Source organism: Rhinichthys klamathensis, unplaced genomic scaffold, assembly GCF_029890125.1.
Source record: "Rhinichthys klamathensis goyatoka isolate OS25496 unplaced genomic scaffold, OSU_Roscu_1.1 h1tg000032l_1, whole genome shotgun sequence".
Classification (NCBI taxonomy): Eukaryota; Metazoa; Chordata; class Actinopteri; order Cypriniformes; family Leuciscidae; genus Rhinichthys; species Rhinichthys klamathensis.
This window is the reverse complement of record NW_026606581.1, coordinates 2,502,197-2,518,681: the sequence shown is the minus strand read 5'-3', so window position 1 is coordinate 2,518,681 and position 16,485 is coordinate 2,502,197. Positions and strand designations below refer to the sequence as shown.

General features: G+C 39.3%; 2 protein-coding genes across 2 annotated transcripts in view; both read left to right on the top strand.

Annotated features, from left to right (window-relative positions):
• LOC130080311 (stAR-related lipid transfer protein 9-like) overlaps positions 1-4,645 on the top strand; it is a 38,186-nt gene extending 33,541 nt beyond the window's left edge. The window contains exons 22-23 of the mRNA XM_056245668.1: positions 665-3,900; positions 4,641-4,645. Of these exons, the coding sequence (XP_056101643.1) occupies positions 665-3,900; positions 4,641-4,645 (3,241 nt within the window). The remainder of the gene's footprint in view (positions 1-664; positions 3,901-4,640) is intronic.
• A 90-nt stretch (positions 4,646-4,735) lies between these two features.
• On the top strand, positions 4,736-15,826 carry LOC130080241 (stAR-related lipid transfer protein 9-like). The gene is made up of 12 exons (XM_056245559.1): positions 4,736-5,373; positions 5,422-7,774; positions 8,998-9,198; positions 9,272-9,455; positions 9,562-9,702; positions 9,785-9,878; positions 9,963-10,129; positions 10,216-10,280; positions 10,355-10,557; positions 13,674-13,753; positions 13,845-14,003; positions 15,578-15,826. The coding sequence occupies exons 1-12, from the start codon at positions 4,971-4,973 to the stop codon at positions 15,677-15,679; spliced, it is 4,152 nt and encodes a 1,383-aa protein (XP_056101534.1). The 5' UTR covers positions 4,736-4,970; the 3' UTR covers positions 15,680-15,826.
• The last annotated feature ends 659 nt before the right edge of the window (positions 15,827-16,485 follow it).

Below are 16,485 nucleotides of genomic sequence, written 5' to 3'. Positions count from 1 at the left end.
TTTTGGAACAACAGAAACCACATGTACACAAAAACCATGTACTCTCATGGGCATTATAGCTCAAGCAGAGAGGTTCCTCTGAATAAAATCTCAGATACGCACATCTAGAGATGGCTAATAAAAGGTCCGTAACCTGGGTCTGTATATAAGGTTTTATTGTGTTTGAACTGGTTTTGAGGATCGGCATTTCTTTAGGATCTTGCTGCCACTGCTCTCAGGCCAGAGTGCATCTTTAGAGAGCATCTTATGTTTGCTGAGAATGAAGAAAGGCTCTAAACTAAAGCTTGTGTGGAAAGTACTTATATAGAGATGGTTTGAGCATGTTTTATGCAAATTACTTGCCTTGTGGACACGATTGCTTATGATACCTCACTTCATTTATATAATAAATGTATTAACATTAGAACGAGCTGAAGAACAAATTCATGTGTGTATGCATTGTGAATTAGGCAAAAATTGTTTTTATTTTTTTTGTGAATAAGACCCCTGTGTCTGTTTTTTTAAGTTTACCTGGTCTAAAGAAGGAAGTAGTAAATTTTAATAAGCAAAGTTTTATTCATGTGAAGATAACATTTAATTTAAAATAATAATCACTATCATTACACCAAGAACAGTATATTTTGTTTTTACTTAAAAAAATGTATTTTCCTTTTTCTCCAAACAGCCAATTCCTTAAAAGGAATACATCTTCTGAGTGTACAGCATCTCAAGGTGGCTTAGCTTGTCCCACTAAATGGGAATCTGATGAATGTCTCCAAGATCAAAAGATCAGACGGCGTTCAAACACAATGCCCTCAAGATATGACCAAGTTTCCTCAAGTTGGGCCAGTTTCTCAGACAGCTTCAAAAGCCCTTTAAAAGATGCAAATTCACTTGAAGCGAAAAAAGCAAAAACTGCTTCCTCAAGGTTGTTAGTCAAGAAAAGCACAAGTGACCAATACAAGCATTGTCTGGATTCAAACACCAAAAGCACTAGAAAAGTATTACCTATAATAAAACAGAAAACTACTGTTAAGGGAACAAAGAGTCTATCTCAAGGTGGAAATAAAAGTTTAGAGACCATCCGCAAGGTTTTTTCACACTCTGTTGGTTCTGGGTTCAGGACTGCCTTGGCAAAAGTTTTCCGCAAGCCACCATCAGGCTCGAAGGGACATAGACGTGTGAAATCTGTTAACCAAGTGATATGTCAATTAAATGAGAAGTCAAACAAAAATAAGTCTGTGAAAGACCTCGAGAAAAAACAGGAACAGTGCCCCATCAAATCAACAATGTCTTATGAAAGTTTGGAGCAGCTTAGCTCACTAAAAAATAAGCAACCAAGGCACTGGCATAGTGCAGAAGCTCTGACGAGTACCAAGCAATTTGTTGCAGTGCAAAAAGAAGCAGCTGGGTGGATGAAACAATGTGGTGGGGAGGATCCCAATGGTTCTTCAGATTGTGATAGTATTTTCTCATTGGATTCGCTGTCGTCAGCTTATGCTACAGCTCTGTCTGAGCAGCTTCAGCAAGAGGAATATGATTCCAGTGAAGCTGAGAGTGAAGACAGTCGGATGTCTCAAGATTCTCTTGTTATGGAGAGAAGTGGAAAGCATGTAACTGCCAGACCAGTGCTCAGGTTTAAAAAAGTTCCAAGCCACTTAACCTCACATCCGTCATCGGCGTCATTCAGCTCTCAGTCAATCGGCAATAAAGAGGAGATGAAAATATCCAAAGATGTACCTGCAGAGGTTTTCTGGAGCCTAAATGGTAGTCAAAAGTTGAAACCGATGAATGGCCAAGGCTCTTGTCAAGCGTCTGAATCTAGACCCTGTAGTGGTGCCAGTATCAGAGAAACAGAGAATCCTCTTGCTCTTACTGATGCTTGGTCATCCACTGATGCAGCAGACAGTCCCAGAACCATCAGGGCTTCAGGACACTTGCTAAAACAGGATCCACACACACAGAGAAGTAGATGCCAAGGCTCTACTAGTCTGGATCTGTCAGACAACATGAATGTCTCAGAAAGCCAGAGCTCACCTCGCTCTGTCTCCACTCAGGATGAAAATGCAACACTTGAAGAACAAAATAACACGTCCTTTGAGAATACCTTGTTGTTTGATAGCAATGAGAGTAATTCTAGTTTTATAGTTTTAGGGCAGGAGATGGATTTTAAGAAGCTGATTACCAATGCAGAACCATGTATAACTCACACAGTGTGTGATTCTACAGATATCAAACCAGATGGGGTAGCATACACAAATAAACTAACCACTGAATATGAATCACTGAATCCCATTGTGACTGAAGCATTGGTGACTAACTCTTGTTCCAAAGATGGTGACATCTCAACAGATACTAGAATTTTAAAGTGCTTACCAGTTAACTTGAGTAGGAAAGATTCACATAATAGTGAGGAAAACCCATCATCGTATCCAATGTACCCTGAGGATTCTTCTTTGAAGTCAAACTTAAACCTAACAATTGGTTATCAGGTTTCAACATACAACAATGCAGGAGATCCAGAAGTAAAGAACTCAAAAGCAACACCGATTCTAAATGAACCACTCATCAATGCAAGCAATGACCATGGCAAAACCACGGATGATGAAGAAAATAATTGTTTCTACACAAAACAGTGCACTGAAATGGCTTGCATAAAAGATACCAAAAATTATGCCTTGACAATCGAACAATCAGAAAAGCATGATGAAGAAGTTAATAGTTTTGGCAGAGATGGTGAACGCTTTTGTGTCCAGTTGGGGAATGAGTCAGTCACTGGAACATGTAAAATGAAAAGCTTTGTGGGAAATATGAATCTATCAAAGAAAAATGATGATGTTTCAGACACTGAGACAACACTCTTAAATATGAATCAGGAACAGTCTATTTGTTCAACTATCAACAGTGAATCAGTAAAAAATTTATCTGTTTTGGAAAATTTGCTCACTAAGATGGAAAACTCTGATCAAGAGCTTAAAGAGAAGGAAATGGAAAGTGCATCACCAACTAGTGATGCTCACAAGGATTTATTCAGCAAAGATCACATCAATATTTTTAGAAATGACAGCAGTACATTCGATAGTGAATTGACACCAACAAATTGTGATAGCCTGAAATCCTCTAGGAGTCCTGAGATTAAAAACATTAATGACAACTGTAAAGAGGATACAAAATATGCAATTCAGATTTTGGAGAGAAAGACATTCAATAACAGATATTTTCAAATGAGCAACTCTGCAATTAATGATAAAATATCAGAGGTGGTGAAAGAACACTTTAATTTGTCTCTGAGAGAAGGCTGTGGTGAAGATCACGAGTTGGACACAAAGAAAGAAAACGCTTCTTTTGTTAAACTGGATGATTTCAAGTCCAAGACAAACAACTATGAATTTGATTACAAAAGTACTCAGGATGGACATGGTGAAAATAGTAATTCCCAGCATTTCTCACGTATGGCAAAATCAGACAATTATACGGACAACACTACTGTGCACTTGGAGAATGGAACAGAATCAAGACATTCTTTGACTATGAGTAGTAACTCTAATGGCACGGAAGAGTTTATTGTGAGGAAGACAGAGAGAAAAGCAGAACAAGAAAGTCCTAAATGTGGATATATTAACGAAAACGTGGAGTCCGTACCATATTGTACTATAGAGGCACAGAGCACAGATCGAGTAAATTCAAGTGAATCAGTGTTGTCTTGCGTTAAGGAAACTATTATTGGGTTGAATACATCAAGAGAGAACATTATTGTATGCACCCAACTAAGAAAGTACATTGATGCTTCAAACCCTGTTCAAAAGCCACCCTGCATGTATGCACAAGCTACTCCATCTCTTAAGCTGACAAATGGATTAGATAAAGTCCAGAAAGATCTGAATGCACAGATTGTCAACAATGAAACAAAACAAAATGAAAGTGTGCCGACCTCAATGGAAATGCACAAATTTGATAATAAACCACTAACACATGGGCATTCAAGACTTTTGAATGAAACCAAATGTTCACTGAGTGAAAACTGTTTTGTGAAGATCTCAACTCCTGTAATGTCCAGTCAATGCAACATTCCTCAGGTGTCATTACCTACCGAAGCAACAGTAAAACATACAGTCTCAGGTTTACTCTCTGAAGAGACAGATAGTGATATGGCTAACACATGTCAGCAAACCATGGAAGACAGTGCTATAACGTTACCTAATTCAGAGGTAAAAAATAACAAAACACGTTCATATAATTTTACAACATCAAGTATGGAACATGACCATTCAGCAGTGGACGAGAATTACCCTGCTCCTGAAGCCCGGCCTTTAAGCAAGCTAGCGTTTTATGAATTTGGTCCAGGAAACCTTGGAAAAGATACCGGTTTTGTAAGCCAAGATAAAAATTGTTCTAAACATTCCTTGGAAAACATTACCACTACTATCAGTAGTAGTAGTGATAAAGACAGAGTAAGATCCGTGGAGCACATACCTAACAGTTACTCTGAAGATTTCAGAAAAGATCCTACAATTTCAGATTTACGCCATCAGGCATCACAAAGACCACAAATGCACAATGTGCTTAAAACCGGTGATATTGAAAAAGTTGACAAGGATCTACAATCAGAGAATCAGTCCATCTGCACAAGTAATGATGTGAAATGTGTGATTAAATCTCAGTATAACAATAGTTACATCAAAGGGATTCAAAGTTTTGGTTACCAACCAATGAAAAATCAAGATCCATATATGCCTAAAAATCACCAGTCAAGTCACCAGTCAACTTGTAAACCTGATAAATCTGTGGCCAATCCCTCATCAACTGTTGAGGTATGCCACAGCACAAAACCGACTCCTTGCAGTCAAAATACAAAGGATTGTTATAACAGATGTAAATCTACAGACAGAGGTAGAGGAGAAAATTGCACAACATCAGATGCTACAAAACATTTTGTTGGCAATGATGATAGACGGAAAGGAAAACAAAAGCGAAGCAGAAGGGCCCACTTTATGGCACCTCCAAGTTCATCCACTGATTCTACACCTGATTTATCCTCAGATGAGAGTACCAGATCTAAAAGTCATGTTTCTCATACCAAACCTTCTTCACAGGCAAACCTGCTTGCTAGCAGACAAAATGTCCTTGGCAAACACGAAAAGCCTCCACATAACGAAAGCATTCCTTTAGCTTCAAGAATTAGTCCAAGATCATTAGAAGCACAACCAAAAAAGAGATATACCCAGCAGCCTAACACAGGAATTACACCCTCTGTGTTTGGAGTTTCCTTACGTGGGGAAGCAGAGATTGAGACAATTGCATGTCAACAAGAGCTTGGTTCCACTGAAGAAATGCAAAAGACAGAGATGAATAATTCAAAGGGCGATGAAGACATTACTTTCAGGATGAATGCTTCTTTAAAATATATTTTAGATGTTTGTGTGAAAGACCATGCACATGCACTTGAGAAGACACAAACACAGACAAGGGATTCTGCAATGCATTTTGCTTCAAGTGATATTAACCCATTTATTCATACAAGAACTACTATAGGGGTGAAAACAGCAGTCCCCAAAAAGCAGGTCTTTGGAAGTGCTGCTAGTATATCCTGCCAACACTCTCCACTTAATAGTTCCAACAAGAATATGACCAGGTGCTGTAGTGTAGACAATGGTCTAAATATTCAGGACCCACCTTTCAGTTCCCATTTGAGCACTTATGTAAATCATAAAGGGCTCTCTAGCACAATGAGTGGTAATGGATATTCTAGAGATCAAATTTCTTCTGAGCCTCTGCTGAAAGATGCTACTTATTCCTCTTGTTGTTCAAATAAGCAGACCCTAACTGCATTGAAATGTGACTCTTACAGTGGTGCCTCAGAGGAGTTACGCCACAGTTCAGGTCAAGTTGACGAAATAGTCCTGGTCTACTCCTCTGAGTATGAATCTCGGGAACATCCGAGTCCAAGCAGGTGTGATCATGGCACACAGACCATTGAGGTTAATAAGGACCTTAAAAGAAAGAGCCGTCACAGAAGAAGCAGCACCCAGACACCAGTGTCCAAACCGGGGAATAGTGCCCCAACCACATGGGCAAGTCTACAGAACATGTCTGAACATCTCTCTGACCTGATACACAACACCTCTGATCTTCTGGGGAACATACAGTGTATGCGAACAGGAGAAAGGCCACCAAAATATGACTGTCCTAAACACTGTTTCCATGTTTCTACTGTGCATTCTGGCAACAACCACAAGATGGACAGTTGTACACAAACTTCATTGGATATTGGGGTCCAGACAGAGAATGCTTCAGTGTCAAAGAATGCTACGTCCCATGAAGTAAATGTTATTGTCAAAGTGATTGGCTCAGATATTTGCAATGTGTCCCAGCTAGATGGTGATGCAGAAAATGAACAAGCCTTTGAAAGAATTAAAAGCCTGCCCGATTTACATCCCAAAGGCTCAAAGGGAAATGACAGTCAAAATTTTCAGATTCCTCCCCAAAAGGTTCTTTCATTAGAGACTATTGTGCCGAATCTGGATTCCTCCACTTTGGAAGCTTTTGAAGGTGACACTGTAGATCATTCTTATAAGAAACACTCACATATAAAGCAAAAGGATAATCAGACTTATCACAGAAATGTAGACCAGAGGACATGCTTTAATAAACACATTATGCTCATGGATCGTGCATGCTCCCCTATCCTTACAGTGAAGGCTGCAAGAAACACCCAGCAAAGACAAATAAAAACAACCCATGGTTTAATAAACTATAAGACAACTGAGGGACAACATATCGCAGAGAAACAATGTTCAAAAGTATACAACATGCAATTAAAAGGTCATAAAATGTCTAAACATGAAAATATAGTACTAGCTCAGGAGAACCTTCACAGTAAAAATGCAAAAACAATGTCTACATCAGTATCATCTGTGACCTTTGAAAACCAGAGTGACCTTAGTTGTCCAAATCTAAATGGATCTGACTACTCAAATAACGTCTTTCCCCGAAGCAAATGTATGCAAAATGAGAGAAATGAATACTCTCGTGAAGTTGAGGACAGAGTAATAAGTCAACCCACTATTAACTGTTCTCCATCTCACCTACAAAGAATCTCCCTCTCTCCTTCAAGCAGTACCATTGGTGTCCAACTTGCATCATCCTCAGTTCAAGTTAGACCATCTAAATTGGAAACTTCAGAAAGGCCTCATTTCTCAGCTGTGAAAAGCCAGTTGAGTCACAGATCATCTGAGTATATAATAAAGTGTTGGGATCATTCGAATCAAAGTACAATGCAACCGCAGGAAGATGATGTGATGTCTCTGGTGCCAAGCGATTGCAACACAGATGTTCTGGTCAGCATCAATCCTCTGGCAGAGACCAGCATGCTCAGAGAATATCAGTGGATCCCTGATGATCTGCCCATGCACAATAAATTTACTAACTGGTCTGGCATCAGTCAGCAGGCACCATCAACGCTTAGTAAAATAAACAGACCAACTGGACATCACTACACAAGGCTCAGTCCCAGTTACCGCCAGCCAATGGAGTCACAAAGCCCTAGTGCTGTCTATAGACAAGAGCCATCCGAGAAAGCGGATAGGAGAACACAAGAAATTGAGAAGCTGAGGAAAGAACGTGAACAGGTTTTAGCATCTGTACATCTGGATCTGAGCCCTCATCAGCTGACTGTTGAACTCACAGAGGCCAGGCTGCACTATGGCCAAGGGGAAACAGACACTCTGCTTAAAATGCTCAAGTCTGGTTCTAAAGAAGTATCTTCAGCCTGTAACAAACAGGAGCTCCTTAACAGGTCTGTATAATCTGTGATTTAGGTATTTTAAGTATTACAATGTTCTGCATTTTTAAAGTTTTGCTTTCTTTAGTTATATTATAATCTTTGACAGTTGACATTTAGGGTGCTTTCACACTAGCACTTTTGGCATGTACCCGGGTTTGTTTGATGTCAGAATTTGGTTTGTTTGGATGATGTGAATGACTCCAGCAGAATTTGATTTTGCAATACATTTATAGCAGATAGATGTAAGTAACTTTCTGTGTTGATGCTTTGAAAAACAAAATCAAAGGTTCAAAAGGCAAGGCAAGGCAAGACAAGTTTATTTATATAGCACATTCCATACACTGTAGTAATTCAAAGTGCTTTACACAGAAAGGAATTAAAATAATCACAAAATAAAAGCAAGGAAAATTAAAACAGTTATAAAAAGGGTAAAAATATGATACATAGATAAACTTCTCATCTGGCAAAAAAAAACATTGCATCATATTTTTCACAGCTCCCAGTTTTACTCACATGGTGATTACACTGTGTCAGTGGTGTTCTTTCGGCGCGCCTAAGAAATCTATTGGACGTCTCCAATAGACCCAGATTTTTCCCTGTATGAACGGAATCGATCCAGTCCGCACCCCACAGAACCCCGAGTTTAATTACATCATCAGCATGGTTTCATCTCTCAATTTCCCCAATTAAGTCATTTATGTTTGTCTCTTACCCAATTCTCAGTGCCACTGGAGTTCAGTTTAGAATCAAAAGGAGGAATACAGTGCAATCAGTCGGACGCACAGTGGATACAGTTATAAAAATAATTAAAAGAGTAAAAAGATTATACATAGATAAACTTCTCATCTGGCAAATCACCGGTGGATCATATTTTGCACAGCTGCTTGTTTTACTGTGAGATTTTCCCATGTTGATTCATTGTACTGTGTCTGTGGTGTTCTTTTGGCACGCCTAAGAAATCTATTTGACGTCTCCAATAGACCCGATTTTTCCCTAAAATCAAAGTACAAAACTGAGATGAGCAAACTCTATGCATTTTACCGTCTTCTCCTGTGTAGTCATTAAGTAGCAACACAACAAAACAAAAAAAAATACAGTGTGTACACAATCCAGTGGGGGCAGGGGGAGAGTGGAACAATCAAACTCTGGTTTGGACCAACTAAGAAACTGAACCTAATGTGAAAGCACCTTTAGTTTACAGAGATTGTTATGAATGGAATTCTATTCTGTCTAAGGCATAGGAAGAGCATTGACAGTTTGAGAAAAGAGAGAGAAGCCCGTCTCCAGATGTGTCGTCGTGCTCGGAGTCTCAGTCCCAGTAAGCATCGGATCCCTATAAATAATGAGAAGGAGCAATCTCGAAGAATTTCAGACCTGCCTAGCAGACGTCAGGAATATCTGCAGCAGCTCAGACAAGAGATTGTCGAAACCAGCAGGTGATTTGGAAATGCATTAAACAAAAGATAATATTCTATAATTCTATATACTAAACCAGATGTTCTTCCCCAGAGTTCCTGATCCACCAAGGCGGGAGGGTCAGTGTCCATCTGATATTGAGCTTCTATTGCGTGACTACAGCCGAGCCCGCGAGGAGGCAAGAGTAGAGATTGCCCGTGCACGAGATCGACTCCGTGAGAGGGCCGAACAGGAGAAGAGACGAATACAGCAGCAAGCTCTCTCGCAGGCAGTCAAGGTCAGTGGCACTTGATCATTCTTAATTCTTATTAAGTATTGCTGGCCTTGTCTTATTTAGAAATCGTTTCATATTTTCTTTCCTTCTCTCCTTGTGTCTTACGTAGGATGACCTGCTGTTTCGCACACGCATTAGTAACAGTACTTTATGTAGTGGTTCAAACCTGAGTCTTTCCTCAGGGCCCACTTCAGGGTATAACAGCAGCAATGCTGCCATACTGAAAGACATTACCTCACCATTAATACAGGTAAGGCACCACACTAAAAAGTGTGTTTAAGTGTATTTTAATTTAGAAAGCTATTTTTCAAGCTCTTCACCTCATTCCTCAGATAAATGGAGCCTCAGAATTCAAAGCAAGGACTCGACCTCCTATGATCCCGTTGCAGACTTCAAAAGCTCAGCGTAGATGGCTGTCAGTCCAGGGTGAGCAATAACCCATAAACAATTGGAAACCCAAGGGATATGCTTCGAATTCACTTAATTCATCAGATCCACTATTATCTCTAGATGTCAGCCTGGAGACATCGGTCACTGGATATGAGCCTGAGTCTTCCTCTACTCCATCACCTCCTCCCTGTGCTCGACAACGCACTCTATCCTTTGGCTCTCCCTCGTCTATATCAACTTCATATCAGGATATCGCAGACTGCACTCTTGCCAGTGCTCTCTCCGAAGTATGCTACTCCAACTTACTGAAGTTTCAAAATATGCAAGAGCGTGTCAATGTGAAATACTTCATGGACTTACTTGTCTTTTTTAGGTATATTTGGCCTCTGGAGGTAATGCGAGGAATTTGCTGGCTGGGAAAGCAGCTTCTGGCTGGAGGTACACTAATATACATATTGTGCATGTATAAATCTTTTACATGGATTCCGTCCTCAAGTTCCGTTTCTCCCAAGGCATCAAGGCGTGGAGAGAGGTGTTCAAGTCTTTCACAAGGCTACTTCCAGACCCTCAGCTCACGGGTTTCTTGGAGCAGTAGAGCTGGAGAGACCTTTGGCCAGTCTGTGGTGTATAGTTCGAGATCATTCAAAGACTCACCTCTACCACGAGTCTATTAAATCTGCCTGGACACGACCACTGGACGAATGCACACAACTAGGTAAATCCCAGTGTACACTGTACGATTTTGCTATCTGAGACAAATTTCTGGGATCGTAAAGGATTTCTGTTGTCTTAGGGTAAACTCGTGAGTTTTTGATCACCTAGTACAGTGGTATTCAAATAGGGAACCGGTTCCGGACTCCGGCTTGGAGTTTCCATTCAGACCACGGGACATACCTTTGGCATTTTACAAGTTCTACAGTTTAAAGTAAACAGTGTGTCATAACAACGGAGCGGTACACACCACAAGTGCTCAGGGTTGTTTAATATGATGACCTTTTGGTGGTACATCCTGTAATATTTTTATCTAGAGCGATACGCGCTTTATTCAAGCCCTTTCCGCTCCATGCGTGTTGCTTCTCTCTCCTGCTAAAGACATAGGGCCCTATCTTGCACCCAGCGCAATTGACTTTGTACACCGACGCATGTATCATTCGTATTTTGCACCCGTGCAAAGCGGACTTTTCCCTCCACAGACACACGCCGGCAAACTAGGGAATGAACTTGCGCTCCCTGGGTGGTTCAGCGCAAAAAAGGAGGCGTGTTCCGGCGCAAACAATCCCTGGTGCTATTTTGCAGTTCCAGAAAACAATTGCGCAGAAAACGCGCCAGAAAACGGCGCGTTGCGCGTACATTCAGATGCCATTTTAAGCACGCATGCTTGGCATAATACAGAGTGTGAACAACGCGCACACTGTGGATGATTCTCTCATCTACACAGATGCATTTTACTTTTTGCAAATGATACATTATTATAAGGAAAAATATTAAAACACGAGGGAAATCAAATCATTGTTGTGTCCATGACGATGGGAAAAATAGGCATAAAGCAAATTATTATATGCATTTTTAACCAAAGCTAATTTGGGTGGGTTTGTCCCATCCCCAATGTCACTTCTCTTTCTTTTACGGCCCTGACGAGAACATTGATCTCCTCGGCTGTGAACCGATTCTGAAGCGCGCCTGGTAAATGCGCCGTTATAATAGTATCACGCCATGGAACAAGCACACCTCGTTCATCATGCTCTTAAAGGGAATGTGATATGACGCTCTTATTGGTTTGTTTCCGGTTACGCCCAAACCACACCTATGAATAATGAAGCTACTTCAGACCAACCCCTTTTAGATTTGCGTCGAGCGCAAGAGTCATTTATCCCGCCGGTTAAATAGCAACAGCGCCGAGATCCGGCCACAAAGTTACTTGCGCTTTGCGCTTGACACTTGCGTTTTAGATCGTTAAAATAGGGCCCATAAAGCGTCACATTAAAAGCTGCAGATGACACTGATATTTGAACAGTAGCAGAAACATGGTGCGCAGCAAAATAGATACTTTTGCTAAAATGCAGCAGAAAATGAGAATGTATCAATTATTTTTAACTGTCATACAGATGACTCCGACCATTTAACTTAATCAGGTTTGTGACAAGTTAACGTGTGGCACCTTTAGATGTTTTTTCCCCCATATACATTTAGCATTATTAATTTGCATATTAAGAGCATTTCATAATAAACAGTGTTATAATTTAGAAAATTATTTAGAGATGGCAAGGGAAGACAAAAAACTATGAAATTACTAGTTAACTTTGTTTTGTGCTCATGATGAGAGCTTTGATTATTAGATTATGTACAGTGTTTGTTTTTAGTAGTTTATTACTTTAAAGGAGCTGTATGTAAGAAATTTATTTCAATTAATCATAAAATGGCCCTGAAATGTCACTAGACATTAAGAAATCATGTACATTTCAAATACTTATATCACTGACAACAGTAGTCTGGCCAGGATATTGTCATTTAAAAAGTGCAGTTGCAGCCCTCAACTGATGTTGATGTTGTCATGTTGTGTTTTGGTCTGATGCTCCACCCTCCACCTATCTACCAATCACGAAGTCAGTAGTGTTGCGGCATCCGGGTTGCCAGCTCTGCTCTAGTTACCACAGCTGCAGCTCGTCACGTTCCTGCTGGATCCTGCAGCCGATCTGGCAACCTCGAGTCAGGGAGGAGGGGGAGGGGATACACCACTCTACAGTAATTTGACAGTGATTGCAGTACTAGTTTTGGCCACAATCTTACATACAGCTCCTTTAAGATAAATATAAAAATGGTCCATACTTTTCTTAAGAGGTAAACCCTGGACCCCAGTATGTTCTCTCAGTCCCAACGCTTTCTATGTGCCATACACGTAGGTGTCTAAATGTAACAAATGAATAAATAAATAAATAAATATAAAATAATAATAATAGCCTGATAAAACATCTGATCTCACCTTTTTATATTCATATCCAGTTGGGAGAAATATTTACTTCTTTTGGTAATATTGGGGAAAAATCTTAAAAATCATCACTGCTTTGGCTCTCAGGGCCCAAGATTCTCATCTTTAATGACTATTTTAAGTGTTTAGTCTTTTACAAAGCACTATGGCTGCCCTGATGGAAATGTATAACTGTTCCAAAAAAGTTCTGGACCTCCGCTGGGAAGGAAATATATAGACTGGACCTCTTGGAACTTTAACTGAATACCACTGACCTAGTATGACATGTGCTTGATGAATCTAGATGCTGACAAAGTTCTGGCAGAGTCAGAAAATTTGAATCACACTCCTACATTGTGACAGCTCCTACAGCTCTTGTGTGCACTGAAGAACCAATAGGACTTATGAATTTCGAACATATAGTTTTCTATGGATTGCAATGTTTTCTGTTGCGCTGACACCGAACCTCAAACCAATGCCACTTTGTTCATTCTTAAAGTGAAATTTTGTCTGTATGGTGATTAGATTCAACTGTCGCCTTCAACTTGAGAACACAAGTACAGAATGGCTTGTCCTGTGTGCGATACGATACCCGTGAGTTGTGTCTGTGTCGCAGTGCTGTTTGTGCGACTGGTTCGCCAACGCTGGCTAGTCTAATGCTGGCTAATCGTGGCTAGATGTCTGACATGAAACACTGTTCACATTGTACACAATCTGTCATTACATTATCTCATTGAAAAACCATACAGTGAACAGCGGGCTTAATAGGTAAGAGAGGTAACGATTACAACTTGCCTTCAAATGCAGGCAAAAGCAAAAATGTACTTTTACTGATTGTATTTGTCTCTGTCTTTCTCTCCAATCAGTCTATTTGTTGATGGACATATCCAACTGCCAGCTTAAACAGCCGCGGGACTTCTGCTGCCTCAGTACAGAATCTAAACAGGTGTTCTGTATACTCTTTTCTGTGAATGGCTTTATCCAAAAGTACCTTACCTTAATCACGCATTCATTTTGATCCATCTTCTTTTCTTTAGGATGATATGTGGGTGCTGGCCATGCAGTCTGTATTTGAGGAGTCACTGCCACGTCCCAGTGTGGATACTATCCGTGGTGAGATGCTACCCAGCGCGTGGATCCTTCAACCCAGCCAGCGTAATGGTCGAGAGGTTGTCACAGTCATCTACTTGTTACAAGTAAGCTTGTTTACCCTCGTGAGCGTTTACATTAGCATTATGCTTGCTTAAAGGAATAAGTCACCCAAAAATGAAAATTCTGTCATCATTTTTGCACCCTCAAGTTATTCCAACCCTGTATGAGTTTGTTTCTTCTGCTGAACACAAAAGAAGATATTTTGAAGAATGTCAGTAACCAAACAGTTGATGGACCCCACTGACTTCCATAGTCTTTTTTCCCCATACAATGGAAGTCAATGGGAACTGTTTGATTACCGACATTCTTCGAAATATCTTCTTTTGTATTCAGCGCCTCATGTACAAAGACTTGCGTTGAATTCATACTAAAACATTGCGTACAGACAAAGCTATAAATGGGCGTACGCACAAAAAAACCCAGATGTATGAATCTCTGCGTACGAAGAATCCCACGCATATTCTCTTTGTACATCCCAATTAACGTAAAATTGAGCGCACATGCGCGAGCGCAACGCCCCACCCAGTCTCCACCCCCAATTAAATTAATTTAAATATGGTAATTAGTCCAATTTGGCAAAAGAAACCTGCAAGAACATGGCTAAAGCAAGCAAGAAACGAAATTTCGCTGAAAATGTCTTCTATGTGAATATATGTTAAAGTGTAATTTATTCCTGTGATCAAAGCTGAATTTTCAGCATCATTACTCCAGTCTTCAGTGTCACATGATCCTTCAGAAATCACTCTAATATGATGATTTGATGTTCAAGAAACATTTATAATTATTATCAGTGTTGAAAACAGATGTGCTTCTGCTTCATATTTTCGTGGAAACCGTGATATAGTATTTTCAGGATTCTTTAATGAATAAAAACTTAAATCAAACAGATATAGAAATGTGAAATAGAAATATTTTGTAACATTATAAATGCATTTAATGTCACTTTTAAACAAATTCAATGTGTCCTTCCTGAATACAAATATTACTTTCTTTTTTTATCTTTACTGACCGAATTAATGAAGTTTATTTTTTTATTCCAGACTATTTAACTATATAGGAAGTTTATTTTTATACCGAATTAATGAAGTTTATTTTTTATTCCTAGTTAAGCCAACACGGGCTAACACATTGTAGCACATTGCAACACATTGCTACACGGGTTGTATCAATTTGCACATGCTTTATATGTTCTTACTTAATTGCATAATAGAATATTTTAATAAGACTTGTGTGACAATAATATGTCAAATAATTTATCAATTACAAATTATAAGCAATATCTGACAGCTGGTGGTGCGATAGAACAATTCGTAGTGTAATGTTTGCCACTTCACTTTATTGCCTCAATGAGTCGCCAACGGACAAAAATCACAACAAATGTACGTACGCCAGACATGAAGTTTACGTGGAGGAACGCACATTCTTGCGTTAATTTCACTGTTAGTAGAATGTGAAAGCTGGCGTACGCCGTGTTTTTGTGCGTACGCAATGTTGATACATGAGGCCCCTGGTGTGGAACTTAAAGAGTAAGTTATTATGACATTTTTGGGTGAACTATCCCATTAACTATGACGTTACCTGAGATGGTAAATAATCAATTGTCAATCGTTCCCTATAGGTGGATTTGGGAAGCCCGTCCTTGGCTGCTAGACTGCTGAATACAGTATCTAGGAAGCAAGCAGCTGTCATAGCAGACCTTGATTCTTTCTTTTCTTTGTGACAAATCAGGTTACACATGTAGCAACAAGCACTTACACTAAAAGCCTGAAGGTTTTTGCAAAGATTTGCACCTCATGTTCTTGCTCTATACTTGATTCTTTTTCCACATAGCACTGATGGTATGAATATTTTGTGTAACAAATTTATTTTGCCAAATGTCTTTATTTTTTTTTGTTATTATGAATCTGTATGGGGTGCCCCCATGTGCCAAAGTATTGTTTATTCTAAAAAAAAAAAAAGTTGTAATACTTTGATTGATCAATGTAAACTAAGACCCAAAGCTATTTTTGTTTTCATTTATGTACACATTTATCACGATTATAATTTTATATTGATTACACTATACATAGCTTGGCTTATTGAAGGGATATTCATATCTAAACAATCCACTGTGTTACAGTATTCCTTTAATGCATTGCATTGTCTTAAGCTACTTCATCAGCTGTAGAGACGTGTTTTTGAAATTGTTTATGCAATATGCAGTACAGTGCCTTCCATACACGCCATTTTTGTGGAGTATTTGTTGGGGGTAGCATAATTTTGTTTTTCTGTTTGTGCAAAATTTCGGTGTAATTGCTAACACAGAATTTATGACAAGTTCTATATCAGCTGAGATAGAATAGATTGACTGTCATAAAACTTATTGACTGCAAAGCAATTGATATTGATACTTTCAGTATTGTCTTTTATTTTTTTTATTTTTTTTATTGTGTATGCAAAATGTTCTTTTAAGTTTCTCTGTTTAATGAAATGCAATCAAATGTTATTAATTTTTTATATGAGTTGGTATGCTCTACAGTGGCTTCA